Below are 17764 nucleotides of genomic sequence, written 5' to 3' on the forward strand. Positions count from 1 at the left end.
CAATGAAGAATTTATATATAGTTGTGTAATAGTTGTTTTTAAATTTTAATAAATTTGTTCTTCAATGCTTTTTACTTGTCACTTCTATAGCAGCCACATGAACTCTTGTCTGTATAATTAACAAGCACGTAAGACCCCGTGCATATCTGAGTTTTGGTGTTTATGACTTCAGCCTGTTTATGAGACAGAGTAGTATGGTAATAGGCACGCTACTTGTTAAAAGCTTTAGTTCCAGGTTATGGTGACTCCCTGTCCTTTAGTGAATGAAAATGTGGCCATTTTGACAGATTTTATCTTGGGAGGCCTCCAAGGCTTTTGTGGAAAAGTCTGGGTCAGGTCACCCCTCTAGGAGCAGGTGTGGTTATGGCAGATTTATCCTACCGTAACCTCCTGGGTTCCTCTGGGCATGCTCCCCATGGGCTGAAAACCTGCCCTCCCAAGTACAGTAGCCTCCCTGGTCTCTCACCTAGGAGGAGTAAAGTTCGCCTTCTGTTTCAAGAGCCAACTAGGAAGTGCAGAGATGACTTAAAAAGTGATTGAGACTTTGCCATTGGATCAAACTGACAATGTGCATTAAGCCTCTGTTTTTCCTGAAAAGGGTATTGACAAATGAGGCGGGAAGTAGCCTTGACTAGTCCAGAGGTCAGTACAGAAAGAAATTAGAGGAGACATTTAGCTCTTGCTTTCAAGTGAAAAAAAAAATCAGGCCAGGCGCGGTGGCTCAAACCTGTAATCCCAGCACTTTGGGAGGCCGAGACGGGTGGATCACGAGGTCAGGAGATCAAGACCATCCTGGCTAACACGGTGAAACCCCGTCTCTACTAAAAAATACAAAAAACTAGCCGGGCGAGGTGGCGGGCGCCTGTAGTCCCAGCTACTCGGGAGGCTGAGGCAGAAGAATGGCGTGAACCTGGGAGGCAGAGCTTGCAGTGAGCTGAGATCTGGCCACTGCACTCCAGCCTGGGCGACAGAGCAAGACTCCGTCTCAGAAAAAAAAAAAAAAAAAAACATCGAGTCCCCCTCTGTACCCTCACTTTATTGTCCCCCACTTTAAGATCTGAATAAACAGAGAAGTAAATGTTGTGGGCTCAACTCTCTGAGAGCTAAACTAATCGGGAAGGAAGGTTTGTTCCAGAGAAATGCTCTCAAGGAGAAATGTTTGGAAATAAGTGTGTTGCCATAAGAATATTTTAAGATTAAGCTACAAAACCACCAACAGTGTCTTATTCCTTATGAAGATATTTCAGGGATTTAAAAAAGTATTACTGTTGAAGACTTTCTTTAACTATATCTTATTTGAGCATTTTGCTGCCTGAAGCAAAGTGTCCTCTGCTACAGAACAAAGGTAACACGTCTGCACTGGCCGTTGGGTCCAGTCATTGGAATAGTGGCTGTTGACCTCATAAAGGGGCAGCAGGGGCCACACCAGGCCAGGCCGGAGTCTGAGGCAGCTGGCTGTGGTGCAGGGTGTTTCCAGCCATGCAGGCCTCCTCTCTGATCCTGGGCATCTGTCACCAGAGGCAGCCAGTGATGATTTCCACAATTTTATGACCCTTGGCTGTCATCCCAATAACAAATAAGTCATAAGCCACTCTCTTCCCCTCTGTAAAATTCCACTTCCGCACCCTGGACAGCCTTTCCACCAAGATCTTTTTGAAACAGTGAAAACACCTTCTTTATGTATGAACAGCATATTTCTGCTGTTGCCTTCTCTGACCACCCCCTTCCAGGTACTTAAAGACTGAAAAATAAGCAGCAGGCTGGAGGCTGGACATGAAAGGATGAAGGAAATGGCTGTTTTGCTTTGTCTCTTCAGCGGCTAAGTTACTGAAAGCCAAGTTAATTGGTCATTTCTATGTTTTATACAACATCTAGAATAATATGGATATTCACTTGATACTGATAAATAGGGAATAGCCATATTCTGTGTTGTTCTTGAATAAGGGGGATGTTGAATTGAACAAAAAGAACAGTGGGAAGAAACAGGTGAAATACGAATTCTGAATAAGCAAGCCAGAATAGTCTTGTCAGGCACGAGGATTCCTACAGATGTGCAGTCACAGTGTGTAGGTGGAGGTCGGAGTTCAGGGTTGAAGCAAGAAGGAAACACCCTTCAGCAGATCCATGGGCGCAGGGTGGAGGTGGGGCTCCGAGCAGGTGCTGGGTGTTAGCAGAACTGCCCCTAGAAGTCGGAGCTGAAGTCAGATGGTGCATATGGTAAGTGCTGTAGGAACAGAGAGTTGGGAATGATCACTGGGTTAGAGTGGTCTGGAAAGAGAAGGAGTCTAAGCTGGCTGGTCTTTGGATAAGTTGAGAAAAGCAGCAAAGGCATGCCAGATAGAGGAACAATGTAAGAGTGTGAAGGTAGAAAGTATAAGAGACATTCTAGAAACGGCGAATAGACCAGCTTCATTCAAGTTGAGCACCCAGGAAGATTGGTAGAGCTGGAGCTAACAAGATTGTTGGAATCAACATGTAAAGGTGTTGAGTTCTCAGCTTTATCTCCTTGACACTAGGGAGCCACTGGAAGTTTGGAAAGGGAAATGGCATGCTCAGAGATGTTTTAGAAAGATTAATCTGGTGGCCAAATATAGGCAAATTAAAGGGAGACAGAGTGCTCAGGTAGATGAGATGTCTGGATTTGCTTTAGTCCTACTAGAAAGTGATAAACGCATTCACTATGGAAGTGGCAGCAACAGCAGAAATAAAGAATTGGATGCAAGAGGTGTTTTGAAAGAAGGAGAAATTAATAAGGCTTAGCACCTTTTTGTCTATGAACATAAAGAAGAACCATCATAGTTCATAGTTTTGGAGCCAAGTGACTAGAAAAATATTTTATGAACAGTCATGGAGATGTTAGGATGGAGGGTGAGATTTTTAGGAAAAAATAAGGGGTTCAGCTTTGGAAGCGCATCTTTGACATTGTAGCAGGAGGTCGCAATATATCACTGTAACCTCTGAGGGAGAGCCCAGCCTGTGATAAACATGTGGGGGTCACCTACACAGACAGTGACGGCTTAAACTGCTTGAATGGATGATATCTGCCGGAGAGAACAGAGTCAAAATGGTGGAAATGCCAACATTTGAAAGGAGGAAGAGGGCTGGGTGCGGTGGCTCACACCTGTAATCCCAGCACTTTGGGAGGCCGAGGCAAGCGGATCACTTGAGGTCAGGAGTTTGAGGCCAGCCTGGCCAATGTGAAACCCTGTCTCTACTAAAAATGTAAAAATTAGCTGGGCATGGTAGTGCACACCTGTAGTCCCAGCTGCTCGGGAGGCAGAGGTTGCAGTGAGCCGAGATAGCACCACTGCACTCCAGTCTGGGCGACAGCAAGACTCTGTTCCAAAAAAATAATAGTAATGGAGAAAGAGGAACCACCTGAGCACACAATGTGCAATCAGACACGGGAGGGGGAGGTTACAGATTCACTGAAGTCCAGATAACAGCCTCAAGAAGGAAGTTGTGGTCAGCAGTATCAGATGTTGCAGAGGTTAAGAAGAACGGGCTGAAACAAGGCCATTGGATTAGGCAATTAGGAAGTCATTTACCTTCAAGAACACGAGCCTATAGTGCATTAACGAGTGGGGGGGAGATGGATTAAGATGTGGGCATTGAAGAAAAGGGAGCATAAACCACTGATCACAGGTGAGAGGAGGGAAAGAATTAAGAGGGGGGAATGCGGCTGTTACTCCTTTCACCTTCCACATTGGGCTTTTGTGTGTGCACACGCATGAAGGCAGAAGAAAAAGATGAGGTGATTGATTCATTTGGCCAGCCATATTAAGTTCCTACTGAGTACTTGGATCCAATTAAGTGCAGGGAGAAGTAGAAAGCTACGAGAGAAAGAACAGTGGTGGAAGCAAGTTCAAGAGAAAATGGGACAAATACGGATCATGAGAATCGGGAACCTTTTTAGTATTGGAAAAAAGCAACACCTCTTTCTCTCAGACTGGAGAGAAGGAATGAAGGATGGGGGATGATGTAGATTCAGGAATGGTCTGAAATGAAGAAGGAAATAAAGGAGGAAAGTAAGGCTGACCTCAGGCTTCTGGACAAAGTGGAAGTTGGGTCATCTACTGAGAGAGAATGCGGGCTAGGGTGATGGTCGATGGAGTGGAAAGCATGTTAAATAACCACTCTAGGTAATGCCAGGGGCTCAGAGAGACAGGAACACTAGGTTAGCCAACCACCAGCAGGGCTTGCAGACGCTCCACTTCCTTGTGGCTTCTGTGAGAAATGTTTGTTGACTGTGGCTTAGAAGATGGGCAATGTTTGTTACTCTTTTAACTTTTAAGGAGTTATCCTTCTTCATCACCTTATTATTTTTGCTTAATACATTTTCTATGAATTTTTGTTTCAGTGTCACCATAATTTGTACAAGTGTTCCAGAATAATGGTCTTATAGGTTTCTAAGTTTATCTAAATTGTGGATGAGATGTTGGTATGAAATAATAGTACTTTTGGTCAGACATGATGGCTCACGTCTGTAATCCCAGCACTTTGGGAGGCTGAGGCAGGTGGATCACCTGAGGTCAGGAGTTTGAGACCAGCCTGGCCAACATGGTGAAACCCCATCCCTACTAAAAATTCAAAAATTGGTCGGGTGTGGTGGCACGAGCCTATAATCCCAGCCTTGGGAGTCTGAGGCAGGAGAATGACTTGAAACCTGGGAGGCGGAGGTGGCAGTGAGCCGAGATCGTGCCCTTGCACTGCAGCCTGGATGACAAGAGCGAGACTCGGTCTCAAAAAACAACAACATCAACAACAACAAAAAATAGTACTTTCTAGAGAAATGTATTGATATATGAATTTAGCAGGAAAAGTGAGTGAACTGTGCCACAAATTGTGCTACCCAGTCCCCACCAGTAAGGCTAATAAAATGTTTTACGCTGTTGAAATGAAAAATATCAGACCAACTGCTGATCCACTCAACCCTGCAGAATTCATTTACGGTGACAAAGATGCCAGGTGGTAATTAGAATTAGGGTTCATCCAGGATCCAGAAGATCCTGAGTGGCCTGGTGTTGGGGCCTGTTTGGGAAGATGTTTCCTCAAACCAGTGAACCTGACAGGGTCTGTCCACAAGGCTGAGCTGATTATGTGGGCAACAAAGTACGTGACAGTTAGCATAGCCTCCTGAGTTTCAGTAGGAAGCAACCCAGGGAGAACTGAAGAAGAATCCATTTCTGTCACAAATAATGTTTATTTTAAAAAATGATGACTTATGTCCTGATATTGGAATTCAGTTTCTGAGTCTCAACTGTGTTGCTGGCACCTAATGGTGGCAGGTGGCACCCTGGAACCACTTGGTTCCACAAACTCAGTGACCAGAACGTGCTTCTGGGTGGAATAGATTGACTTTTTCAACCTTGTTTTCAAGTGGGAAGGAAACATTCTGTGTGGCCCAAACCAAGATGAGAACTGAAGGGGATCTGTTGAGTTTACTTATACCAAGCTGAATCCGATACTTACTTTTCGTTTTCCTTTCCTTGTAGGTATGGCCTCACATGTGCAAGTTTTCTCCCCTCACACCCTTCAATCAAGTGCCTTCTGTAGTGTGAAGAAACTGAAAATAGAGCCGAGTTCCAACTGGGACATGACTGGGTACGGCTCCCACAGCAAAGTATATAGCCAGAGCAAGAACATTCCCCCGTCGCAGCCAGCCACCACAACCGTCAGCACCTCCTTGCCGGTCCCAAACCCAAGCCTACCTTACGAGCAGACCATCATCTTCCCAGGAAGCACCGGGCACATCGTGGTCACCTCAGCAAGCAGCACTTCTGTCACCGGGCAAGTCCTCGGCGGACCACACAACCTAATGCGTCGAAGCACTGTGAGCCTCCTTGATACCTACCAAAAATGTGGCCTCAAGCGTAAGAGTGAGGAGATCGAGAACACAAGCAGCGTGCAGATCATCGAGGAGCACCCACCCATGATTCAGAATAATGCCAGCGGGGCCACTGTCGCCACTGCCACCACGTCGACTGCCACCTCCAAAAACAGTGGCTCCAACAGCGAGGGCGACTATCAGCTGGTGCAGCATGAGGTGCTGTGCTCCATGACCAACACTTACGAGGTCTTAGAGTTCTTGGGCCGAGGGACATTTGGGCAAGTGGTCAAGTGCTGGAAACGGGGCACCAATGAGATTGTAGCCATCAAGATCCTGAAGAACCACCCGTCCTATGCCCGACAAGGTCAGATTGAAGTGAGCATCCTGGCCCGGTTGAGCACGGAGAGTGCCGATGACTATAACTTCGTCCGGGCCTACGAATGCTTTCAGCACAAGAACCACACGTGCTTGGTCTTCGAGATGTTGGAGCAGAACCTCTATGACTTTCTGAAGCAAAACAAGTTTAGCCCCTTGCCCCTCAAATACATTCGCCCAGTTCTCCAGCAGGTAGCCACAGCCCTGATGAAACTGAAAAGCCTAGGTCTTATCCATGCTGACCTCAAACCAGAAAACATCATGCTGGTGGATCCATCTAGACAACCATACAGAGTCAAGGTCATCGACTTTGGTTCAGCCAGCCACGTGTCCAAGGCTGTGTGCTCCACCTACTTGCAGTCTAGATATTACAGGTAAGACTGTCCACACGGAGACAGGAGTGGCACTCACAGAAAATGTGCAGCCTTAGTCACTGTGGTGAGATAAAATTATATGTCTACAGTTCTTACCTTCAAGTGATCTTAATGTACTTAGGAAATGAGGACATGTGCACATTGCGATGTCAATTAGAAGTCACATTAGAACGGAGCCAGGTAAGATCCGTGGCATAGGCATTCAGTTTTGGAAGGGCTCCCTGGGACCTGGGGTGCAGAGCAGAGGCGAAGCAGAGGAGTTCCGTCCTCCCAGATGGGTAGGATCCAGGCAGGTGGTGGAGAGAGAGGGACGTGCCATCCACAGTCCACAGTCACACTAGTAGGAATTTACAGGAGACAAGAAGGACACCCGCCTGGCCAGAACAGTTTGTGAGTGGTGGGAGATGTAAGTGAAAGGACGGGTTGGAACCAGGTCACTGGGGGTCTTAAATGTCAGATCAAGGAATTTCAACTGTGTCCTCAAACCCAGAGCAAGTCCTGGAAACCTTGAACAACATAAGGTAATGGGGTGAAAAGGATGTTCTGAGAAGGTTCCTTGTCTATCCATGTGCAGAAGGGCTGGAGGAGGGGAGAGACTAGTCTGGGGCCAGCTGGCTGGCTCCGGTGGTGAGGTGACTCCAGGCTTGGGTCAGGATGATGGAGGAATGATAGTGTCTGTGGCCGGGAAGTGTGTTCAGTCATGGACTCACACATGCAGTCATTCAACAAGCTTTGATTTTACTTCTAACATGTGCCAGGCACAGTGCTAGGTATAGGGATGTAGACAGGGCCCTTGCCATCCTGGGGTATCTGGAAGCTTTTTAGGGACCCCTGTATGCAGTCAGGATTGGAACCGCTGCCGACACGGAGCTGAGATGGGAGTGCTGGCTTTGGAGTCAGGAAAGGCCAGAGTGAACCTGGTCCCTCCTCTCCTAATTGCCTGATTTCTCTCCATGCCTTCATTTCCTAACCCATGAAGTGGGAGAAATCCTCTCATCAGCCTCGTGGGCGGCTGGGGGGTAACACGGCTGTAACATGGCTTAGGTGCGTCACTCCGTGGCTGGCCATGGCAGGTGTGCAGCAGGGAGGCAGCAGGGATGGAACGCAAGACCCTGCTCTGTGGAACCAGCCTGGGCATGTGTTTGGGGTGGTGCCGAACAGTCCGGTAGAGATAGAAGTCACAAGAAAGAAAACTGAAACTCCCATGAGAAGATGGGACATTTAAGAGCATGCCATGTAGGCAGGAAAACCAGGGTCCCCGGAGGCCATCCTGCTGAGACCTCCTGCCCCACACTCGCTTGAGGGTGTGCTTTCTCCATGCGCCTTTCAAGGCCACAGAGAGAAGGCTGGAACATGCCCCAGTGCCGTGTCGACACAGCTGACCTGTCACCCATTCCTGGGGCTGACCTGGGCCAGCTTCTCCTTCTTGCTCCCTGTCTGGGCCCCCAGCCTGGCTGCAGGCAGAGCTGTTGCAAGTCTCCTCCCAGCCCCTCCCTCAGCCTGCTGGGCACCAGGCCCTCCTTCCCTGGGAGAGCAACAGCCCCTCCCCTCCGGTCCCCAGATGCCCTCCCACCTTCCACCCCGTCTCCTTTCATCCTAATCCTGAGTCACACAGGAGGTTTTGAGGCCTCTCCACCTATGCTGTTTCTGTCTTCCCTCTTCCCTTTAGGAGACATTTCCTGAGTTAGAGCAGCTCTCTGCAAGCCTCTTCTCTGCCCTGCCCTGAGGATTCCTTTCCTACTCATTTCCTATGTGCAGGAAAGGTCTCTGCTGGCCTGTGCTTTCGCCACCAGGCCCTGTGTGGACAGACAGGTCTACTGCTGCCCCTCCACTTCCTCTCCACTCCCTCCTCCTGACCATGCTATCCACTCTCTGCCCGCTGGCCCCAGAGCCAATGGCAGGGAGAAGTAAGCCCAGGGTGGGAGCCCCCAAGAAAGGTGGACACCTCCTTGTGTCCAGAGGAGAAAGATGGGCAATGGTTGAGTGAATCTGGAGGTTTGGGTGCCCGGTACCGACAGCACATGTTCTCTGTAGAGAGTGCCTGGGCCTCTGAAAGCCAGCTCTGGTGGCCGTGCTGGGTACCAGCCCCACTGGGGGCTAGCTGGTGCTGTGCTGGCTCTCTGTTACCCCACACGGGAGGCCATTGTGCCACTTCATATTTAGGTTGGTAAATTCTGCATGCCAGAGGCTGGCTCTTTCTAGTTCTTGGCCTGAATTCAGGGTGAAGAGCCCCTGACTTGGCTGCTAGGGCTTTTATTTAGTTCATCTGAATTGCTGCATTATGAACACATACCAGTGTTATTAAAATTTACTAAAAGCTAGCATGGCAACTTGTAAAAAGACTTCAACAAACTCTGTTTAAAAGGCAGCACATCCTTAGAGCAAAACTTGGTGAATCGAGTAAGCTGAATTGGGGATTCTTAAGACCCGCTTGTCATCTTGCCTTCTGGTGCCCACAGGACACTTCCTGGAGCCCTCCCTGCCCATCCCCTTGGACTCTGCAGTTTTTCTTTGCTTTCCTGCCTGGTGCTGGTGCCCCTAGTGCTGAGGAGACAGGCCGTAAAATCGGGGATCCTAGCTCAGGAAGCCTGCGGCAGCAGTAGGAGGTTGCCTGTGAGGGCTGGGGAGGGCTGACTCCTTCACTTGTACTCATGGCGATCCTCTCCTGCCCCACTCTGTGGGTGAGATCAGGCCTTTTGGACGCCTCTGGTGGGTGTGGCAGGCTGGTTTGCTGGCCGTTCCTGGGCCCTCAGGAGCCCTCTTCTCCCCACTTCGTGACAGGCACAGTCACATCTGGCCCCTGTATCCCCACATCCCTCTGAAGGACCCTCTGCTTAGTTGTGATAGCATCCTCTTTTCACCCCTGAAATCACCATTGCCTAAAATTCTGAGCAGGAAGGCCTCTTCCTCCTTTCTGTGGTCACCTTCAGGCCCTCGCGTCAGCCTGCCTATGTCCATCCCTGGTTCCAAGGATACGGTCAGCAGGAAAGGCAGCCGCTCTTCTGCCTGAAATGAGGCTTCATTTCTAAGTTGGCTCAGTGTTCTGTTTCTCCCTCAGGCCTTGTCTGAGCCCTGCAGTGGTTTGCCACCATATAGATCGATCCGAGTTTTCGAGGACAGTCTCTAGTGCTCTGTCTCTGTTCGTCCCAGCTGTGTGGGACAGCCAGCTCTAGGCCACGTTTATCAAGTTGATTTTCCTGATGGCTTTGCCTCTTATTAGGAAAGAGAGGGGACAAGAAAAGCTCTTTAATTGTCCATCGTTAAGGCCCGTGTCCCAGAAGGAAGATGCTTTCAGCTGCATCTGCGTCTTGAGAGAATGGCTGTGTTTGAGCCGCCTGGGCTGGGGAAGTCATTGCATGCCGTGCATCCAGCCTCCCGGCAGGTTGGCCTTCATCCTGCAGGTGGTGGGTGGGGACTTTCTCGCCTCGGCCCCCTGTATCTGAGCAGGGCACATTATCATCCCAGGACATCTGACTTTCAAAAGGTAGAGTACTTATGTGTCCCTCTGTCATTTTACATGGGACTGGGCTAAGTGTCTCATCCCACCATTGTCCCCACCTAGTGACACAGAAATGGTGTGAGACAAGGATATGTTATCCTCGCCTGGGGGACTTGGCAAAGGAGGTGGTGTCCCCAGAGCCAACTATTTTCCCCAGCTCTCAGGCATGTGCCTGGCTGCAGTGGCTGTTGGTATTCTGTGAGGCAAGCCCACTGGTGTGTTTTTCAGGAAACAAAGGCTGCTTTTTAAGTTTTTTTCTTGAGTCTGAAGCAGGGGTATTCCCTTCCAACTCGAAGGTCAGTTATGTAGTTAACTGTCAGCTGCCCAGGTTCTCAGGTTTTACTGTGCACAGGAATCACCTGGAAAGGTTGCTGGGAACAGATTCTCCCTGGGAGTGCCCTGGGAGAAAGTCCACACCCACCACCACCGAGACTTGCCTCAGAGAACTGGAGATGAGCCAGGCAGGGGGTCTTAGGACCAGTCTTTGAGAAACACTATTCTGAGGGACAGAGGGATTTTCTTAATGGTGTCACCGTTCAGGTATTCACACCCAAAAGAACAGAGTTGTAGGTAGTCGTTGCTTTTATTACTTCACCTTGGGCACCCCTGCCTTTTCCTTATTTAATTCTACATTGATGCCAGTTCATTTTGTTTGTTAATTTTTTTTCTTTTTTCTTTTTTTTTTTGGAGCAAGCAGTAAATTGGTACTAGGGTATTTCCATTATCAGCAAAACCAGCAAACTAAAAATAAGACCAAATATTAAACTCCACTTTCAGGAAAAACACAAACAAAAACACATGCTATTCAGGTAAAGAGTAATCAGTGATTAAAATATATGCATTTTTTTTGGTTTCTGCTCTGGATTATTCAAAATATTCTTGTCTAGACTTTTTTGAAACACGTAAGACTGTAACCAGGACCCAAAAATTGAACATGAAAAATAGCAAATAATCCACTTTTTCAGAATAATCTAACGTTTTTCTTTTTTTTTTTTTTTTTTTTTTTTTTTTTTTTTTTTTGAGACAGAGTCTCGCTCTGTCGCCCAGCCTGGAGTGCAGTGGCGCAATCTCGACTCACTGCAAGCTCTGCCTCCCGGGCTCACCCCATTCTTCTGCTTCAGCCTCCTGAGTAGCTGGGACTACAGGCGCCCATGACCATGCCCAGATAATTGTTTTGTATTTTTAGTAGAGATGGGGTTTCACCGTGTTAGCCAGGATAGTCTCGATCTCCTGACCCACCTGCCTCGGCCTCCTGATCCACCTGCCTCGGCCTCCCAAAATTCTGGGATTACAGGCGTGAGCCACTGTGCCCGGCTTTTTTATTTGTCTGATTCTTTGGGGTGCAGACACTGTCTTCAAGTTGATTTCATGGTGGTTTTAGGTGGGAGTATGTATTATTCCATTCTTGCATTGCTGTAAAGAGCTACCTGTGACTGGGTAATTTATTTTAAAAAAGGTTTAATTGACTCACAGTTCTGCAGGGTGTATAGGAAGCATGGCTGGGAGGCCTCAGGAAACTTACAATCATGGAGGAAGGTAAAGGGGAAGCAGGCACGTCTTACATGGCTGGAGAAAGAGGAAGAGAGAGGTGGGTTAGGTGCCACATGATTTTAAACAACCAAATCTCATGAGAACTCACTATCACAAAAACAGCAAGGGGGAAGTGTGCCCCCATGACCCAGTCACCTTTCACCAGGCCCCTCCTCCAACATTGGAGATCACAGTTCAACATGAGATTTGGATAGGGACACAGATCCAAACCGTATCAGGGTGGAGATTAATTTTCAGTTCAGTTCATCAGACATTCATTACTGAGTGTCCCGTAGTAGATACATGCTCCAGAGTGCAGAGGGTAAGGCATGATCCCTAATCTTGCAGAGTTCACAGTCTCTTTGAGGAGATGGAAAACACAAACCCACTGCCAACGCTGTAATTCTGATGCTTCAATATTTTAAATGTTTGGTCATTCAACAGAGATTTATTGTGAACCTACTGTGTGCCAGACTCTAGGGAAACAATGATGGGCAAAGCCAGTTCAAGAAATTAAAAGTCAGTGAAAGATTTTGCAAGATGGGTTAATAGGGAAGTTAACATGAGATAGGGGTGGGGAAGACTAGGGGTCGTGGAGACTGGAATAAATAAGGGAAGATGGGAGAAATGATGGTGACTCCTTAGACATTGACACCTGACGGGAGTCCTGTACCCGTGAGTGAAGCCTGACAATAGAGAGTTTTGAATACAGGCTTGAGGGGCTTGGGTTGAGCCAAAGTGCCAGTGCTGAGAGCCATTGTAAATTCTTGAACAAAGGAGAAGTTTAATGAAAATTAATGATGGTATAAATCAATTGGAATGGCAAAGAAAAAAAAAAGTTGTGGGCATGTGGGGAGAGCCAGAGGCTAGGAGATAACTGTTGTTACTCAGGAATGAAGGGATGAGGCCCTAGATTATAATGGGGGGTTCTACCCCCCTCGTAGTATGAATGTGGACATTGTTAGTGCATTTAGCTTTTCCGATGGTTTGATTGCAGAATTGACTTAGAGGGAATAGCTTTTTGTTTGTTTTGCTTTCTTTTGTTTAATGACCTTGCTGTCTCTAAGGCTCAGTTCTGAAGCTCCAGTCTTTCAGAGCCTAGTTTCAAATCCCACCACTGCTATAAAGAAACAGGCTCTGAAAGGAGAGACAAGAGACCTTAGAACCAGTCCTAGCCCTGCCCCAAGCTAACTGTGTTCCACTGAGTCATGGTCAGTAGAATGTCAGCTGTGACTGTCCACACTCCTCCATCTGGATCCCATTATGACCAGGGCCTGTGTTTACGAGGCGGTTGGCCAGAATTGGTGGTTCAGTCTGTGGCCAGGGAGCAGTTTTCTCTCCTGTGGGCTGACCTTGGCCTCATTAGCTGAAACTGGGAACCCTCCATGATCCCCTGATCAACAGAGAACAGGGCATATTCTAAAATGCTATGCCCTGGGCTGGAAATGTCAGTCATTTCAAAAAAGGGGCATAGCTTTATAAAGCCATAAATATAAGTCATTTCAAAAATTGCATAGCTTATGCAGATTATAGCGTATAGAAAGTGACTGACTAGAAGTTAAGTTTGGTTGAAAACAGGGGCCCTGAAAGCCAAGTGCATCGCAGGCATGAACTTTTAAAATTAATTTGTCTTTTACTAATAGAAACAACAGGAGAAGGTTCTAGTTTGCACTTGAAGATATGAAGTGAAATATTCAACCCACTGACAACTTCATTTGCCCAGGCAGACTGTTATAAATACATATGTGTATGCGTTTCAGGTTGCAGCTTCTCTTCTGAAGAGAAGTAATCAATAAGTTATCTAGGCTGTTAGGTTATCTTCAAGTTTCCCTTATTCATCTCCGGGACCTTCAGCTGTTTGGTAAAATACTTTGCAATTAAAATTTCTCTTAATAAGTATTATTATATAATTATAAGTATGAAATAACTGAACTGGAATGCTCTGTGTATACTGCCCTGGTACTGCAGTCCCCTCTTCATGCACACACATATATGCACACACACAGACTCAGGTGACACAATTTAAGCCTATGCATGACATGCAGGCATAGGTGTGCTTATGAGAACCATGGTGACCAAGAAGCTGACACTCAGCCCTCCATACAGAGCTACTGATAATGCACACACACCCACACGCCCACAAGGCACACACACCAAGCAAGCGTGGACATGCAAGGGCACACGCACACACTTAAAGACATGAAAATACCCCAGTATCCCCAGAGACTAAGGGCCCGAGTGCAGAAGCGGTGTTCATGCCCTGGAAACTTGGCCCAGTTTTCTGCCTTGCCACAGAGCTGCCAAATACATGTCCCTAACCTGAGGACAGTAGGGCCAGAACTACTCTTGGGCTCAAGGTAGAGACCAGTCATTTTCCAAGTGGGATCTGAGTGCCCTCCTGCCCCATCATGACCCAGGGTACTTGCTGAAACAAACCTAATGAACCGGCCCTTTGGGGGTGGGGGCCAGGTGACATACATTTGGACAAGCTCTGCAGCAAATTCTTAAAAACACATACACAGTTTATTGAGGTATGATTTACCTACAGAAAGCTGCACATACTTAATATCCACGGCTTGATGGATTCGGGGCTAAGTATATACCCATGAAACCACCACAGCCTATGCCATAGGCATATCCATCACCTCCGAAAGTTTCCTCTGCCCTTTTTATTTATTTTATTATTATACTTTGAGAATTGTTGCTTGGATGGCATGGGCTCCAGAGTGTCAGCCTACAGGGCTGTGCTGTAGACCCTGTGGAGGTTAGAGGGTGCAGCCAGCATGACAGCCTGGCATCGAGCTGTCTGTCTGTTTCCCAAGTGGTTGAGAGCCCCTCTACAAGGCCCATTTGTCAGATTCCCTGTGGTCAGACCCTTTATGCCCTCCGGGGGAAGGGGGGCAACAGAGGAGATCCAGAATAATTGGGGGGTACCATAGGAGGGGTTATGTGGGTTGGTGAACTGGCAAGCAGTGGGTGGTTAGGAGGGGGAAAGGCTGGAACTTGGTGGGAATGAGAAAGGTGAACAGCAGAAGAGACATGAACGTGCCTTCCTTCCTGCATGATTTACGATGGATGGCGCACTCACTGCCAAGGAGCTGCTGAACTCTCCCTGTAGCCACAGCTGGGTTTGGAGCTGTAACTCTCATATATGCATCCAACAGGTAATTTTTTGAATTCCGAAGATGTGCCATACACTGTGTTGTGCTGAGGTCTCAGGATGTGAGTAGGAGTGCCCTCGGCTATGCAGTATCTGTCCCCAGTCTGCGATGGAAGAGGCTATCCCAGGGTAGACAGCCAGCCCCCACTGTCCTGGCCCACCCTGGTCTCCCAGCTTGAACATCTCTCATTAATTGAGAAGGCGGACTTTGTCACCTTGAATCATTTTGCCAGTTCCTCCGGCTTTTAGAGCCACTAGCATGTCTGAGTCCTAGACGCTGCCCTGTGACAGCATGTCCCTGCGTTGCAGCAGTGCAAACAGGGCCACCCTTCTCTCGCTCACCAGTCTCCCCTGCAGGGTCTAATGGAGGGTGATCGAAGCCAGCAAACCCGAGGCCAGTGCCGGATGAGCCTCAGGGCTTTGCGGGTATTTGGCTTGTGGCCCTTGTTCCGGGACAGATTGAGATGGTGGTGTTATGGAAGCAACTGTCTTTCAGATTTCCCCAAGAGCAAGGACCTGGGTGCAGATCGCCTGTTTGGGAGATGATTACAGGCATAAAGGAATCGGCACAGTGATGCTGAGAGGAGTAAGCCCCATGATCCTGGGCTGATATACACACAGGTCTCCATCCCGCCTCCGAGGAGCCTGCCCGAGGCCTCCAGGAATGTGCCTGGGAAGGGCCAGAGGCCGGGGCTGTGGTCACAGGGGTTGAGGGCTGCCCCAGGGTGTTAACTCCCCCGGGTCTTTGCTTGGGCAGAGCTTGTGCCAGGACTGAGGGGGCTTGAGCAGGGTCAGAGGTGGCTCTGAAGCAGAAAAGCAAAGGGATGCAAGGTGCACTGGACTGAGGCCACAGTGTGGCTGAATCGGACAGAGTGTGAACCACAGTGTGCCGGGGCGTCACTCTTTGCCCTTCCTGCCAATCACATGTGTGGCATTTGTAAATGGAAAGGGAATAAAAGCAAAATGCCTTTATAGGCAAATCTGAGAACTCAGGCTAAGAATTCACAGTTGAGCTCTAAACGTTGTTTTGGAGGAGTTGGGGATCTCCACCTCCCGTGTGAGCAGGCAGGAGCCAGGCTGGGCTCTGAAATAGAACTCTGGAGCAGGGGAGGGGCTGAAAGCCGAAATACAAGCTCGCCACAGCAACAGTGGAAGTAGGTGGAGCTCAGCTACTCTCTCCCATGTTTTCTCCCTTCATGCTTATTAAGTGTTGCAGACACCATTTCCTAAGGCTCATCCGTGGAATGAATGAATGAATGACCAAATGCCTACATGGATGAATGAATGATATGAGCAGCCTCACGTGCCTTGTAGCTTAGCTCATCCCGTCACCAGAAACCCTCGTGTGCCCAGTTTCTTGTCATCTTTCATACAGGAACTTTCACTGCTGCTTAAGTCCTGGGCCATGGCGTCCAGCATCTCTGAACCCTGGATCACAGGGGCTGCCCGCATCCGCCTCTTGGGGAACATACACATCTCACCAAAAACATTTATTCCCTCCCATCTCGTCTTTCCACCTGTGTGAAGTTTAGATTTAAGGCCTGCAGACAGCTGATTCAGCTTCAAACAGATCAGTTCCCTGAAATCAGCCAACATCTGTCTTGTCCCATTATACCTTCACAGAAAATGAGAAGCGACTTCCCCAGCATAAAGAAGGGGCCAAATGCAGCAAGACCTGGCTGAGTAACCTTGAGGATAGAAAGACAGCGTCATCCCCGGGGCCTCGTAACCTCCCATCTGCTTTTCTGTTTTTGAGGCTCTGTGGACATGCTGCTCACGTTCCTTGTAACTTTGTCTTCGTACGTAAGAGCTGCGTGAACAAAGGCTTTCTGGAGAGAATAAGGCCAATCGTCAGCTGCTCAACCCATGCCTGGCACATAGTGAGCACTCCAGAAATGTTAGCTGCTTTTTTTTTTCTACTAATCTTATCATCCTTGTTATTATTTGTATTATCATTACTATCATGCAGCAGGCAGAGCTGGATTTGAATTCCAGATCTGCTACTTTCCAGCTGTGTGACTCCAGGCAAGTTCCCAAACCTCTCTGAGGCTTTCCCTTTTAAGACAAGATGAGGTTGGAAGGGACTGATTGAGATAGCTGCATGTGTTTAACTCACCCTCTGTCATGCCTGGCACACAGCAGCTCTGTCACGAATAAGCACCATGCTCCCCCACCCCGCCCCCCACCCAGGTCCATGCTTCTGTGACAGCATGCATTTTCCTTGGCCTGGTGTCATCATTCATGATTTGTAAGCCGGGCATTCCCAGTATTCCCAAGCTTCTTGGGGCTGTGCATCATTTCTTTTTCATCTTATAGACGCCTGGAGGCCCAGCATCGTGTGTCAGACTCACTAGGACCCAAAGGAATAAGGGCCTGGATGTTGGGAGTGTGGTCAGTGGGTTTCCTCTGGCACCAGGAAGGAACAGGGTCCAGCATTTGGGGAGAGAGGAGACACCTCTTCCCGAGGCCAGAGGGAGGAGGACAGATCTTGGTTGCTGTGGGGAGGAAGGTGGGGGTGCACTTCCTGACTTGAGAGCTGCATCTCCAGGCTGCTCCTGCTGGCTCGGGAGCAACGCTGGAGTCCTGTGGTCTGAGGGTGGGGTGCAGGGGCCTCTGAGGAGAGTGGTGGGATGGGGCACTGGAGGCCTTGGGGGTTAAACTGCCTTTGACACCTGCTGATACCTCCTGCAGCCACGTGCATCACTATTGACATCACTAGGGTCAAAAAGCCAAGGCTGGAGTGATGCCAAAGAGCCTGTTTAAGACTCGCCTGAAGACAGAGCACGTCTGTGTGTATGGGGTGTGTGTTGGGTGTGCTTATGTATGGTGGGCGTGTGTATGGTGTGTATGTATGTGTTCACATGGGGTATGTATATGTTGGTGTGTGGGATGTGGGGGTGTGTTGGGGTGTGTGTGTGTTGAGTGTAGTGTGGGCACATGTGGCATGTGTTGGTGCTGTGTGTGTGTGTGTGTTGCGGGGTGTGTGTGTTGGGTAT

At 48.5% G+C, this 17764-nt stretch overlaps 1 protein-coding gene across 1 annotated transcript in view; it reads left to right on the plus strand.

The window, feature by feature from the left end:
• The first annotated feature begins 5497 nt into the window (after positions 1 to 5497).
• HIPK2 (homeodomain interacting protein kinase 2) overlaps positions 5498 to 17764 on the plus strand; it is a 159459-nt gene continuing 147192 nt past the window's right edge. Inside the window, exon 1 of the mRNA XM_011995461.1 lies at positions 5498 to 6579. Within this exon, the coding sequence (XP_011850851.1) occupies positions 5498 to 6579 (1082 nt within the window). The remainder of the gene's footprint in view (positions 6580 to 17764) is intronic.

The sequence above is a fragment of the Mandrillus leucophaeus genome, unplaced genomic scaffold (genome assembly GCF_000951045.1).
Source record: "Mandrillus leucophaeus isolate KB7577 unplaced genomic scaffold, Mleu.le_1.0 Scaffold49, whole genome shotgun sequence".
Taxonomy (NCBI): Eukaryota; Metazoa; Chordata; class Mammalia; order Primates; family Cercopithecidae; genus Mandrillus; species Mandrillus leucophaeus.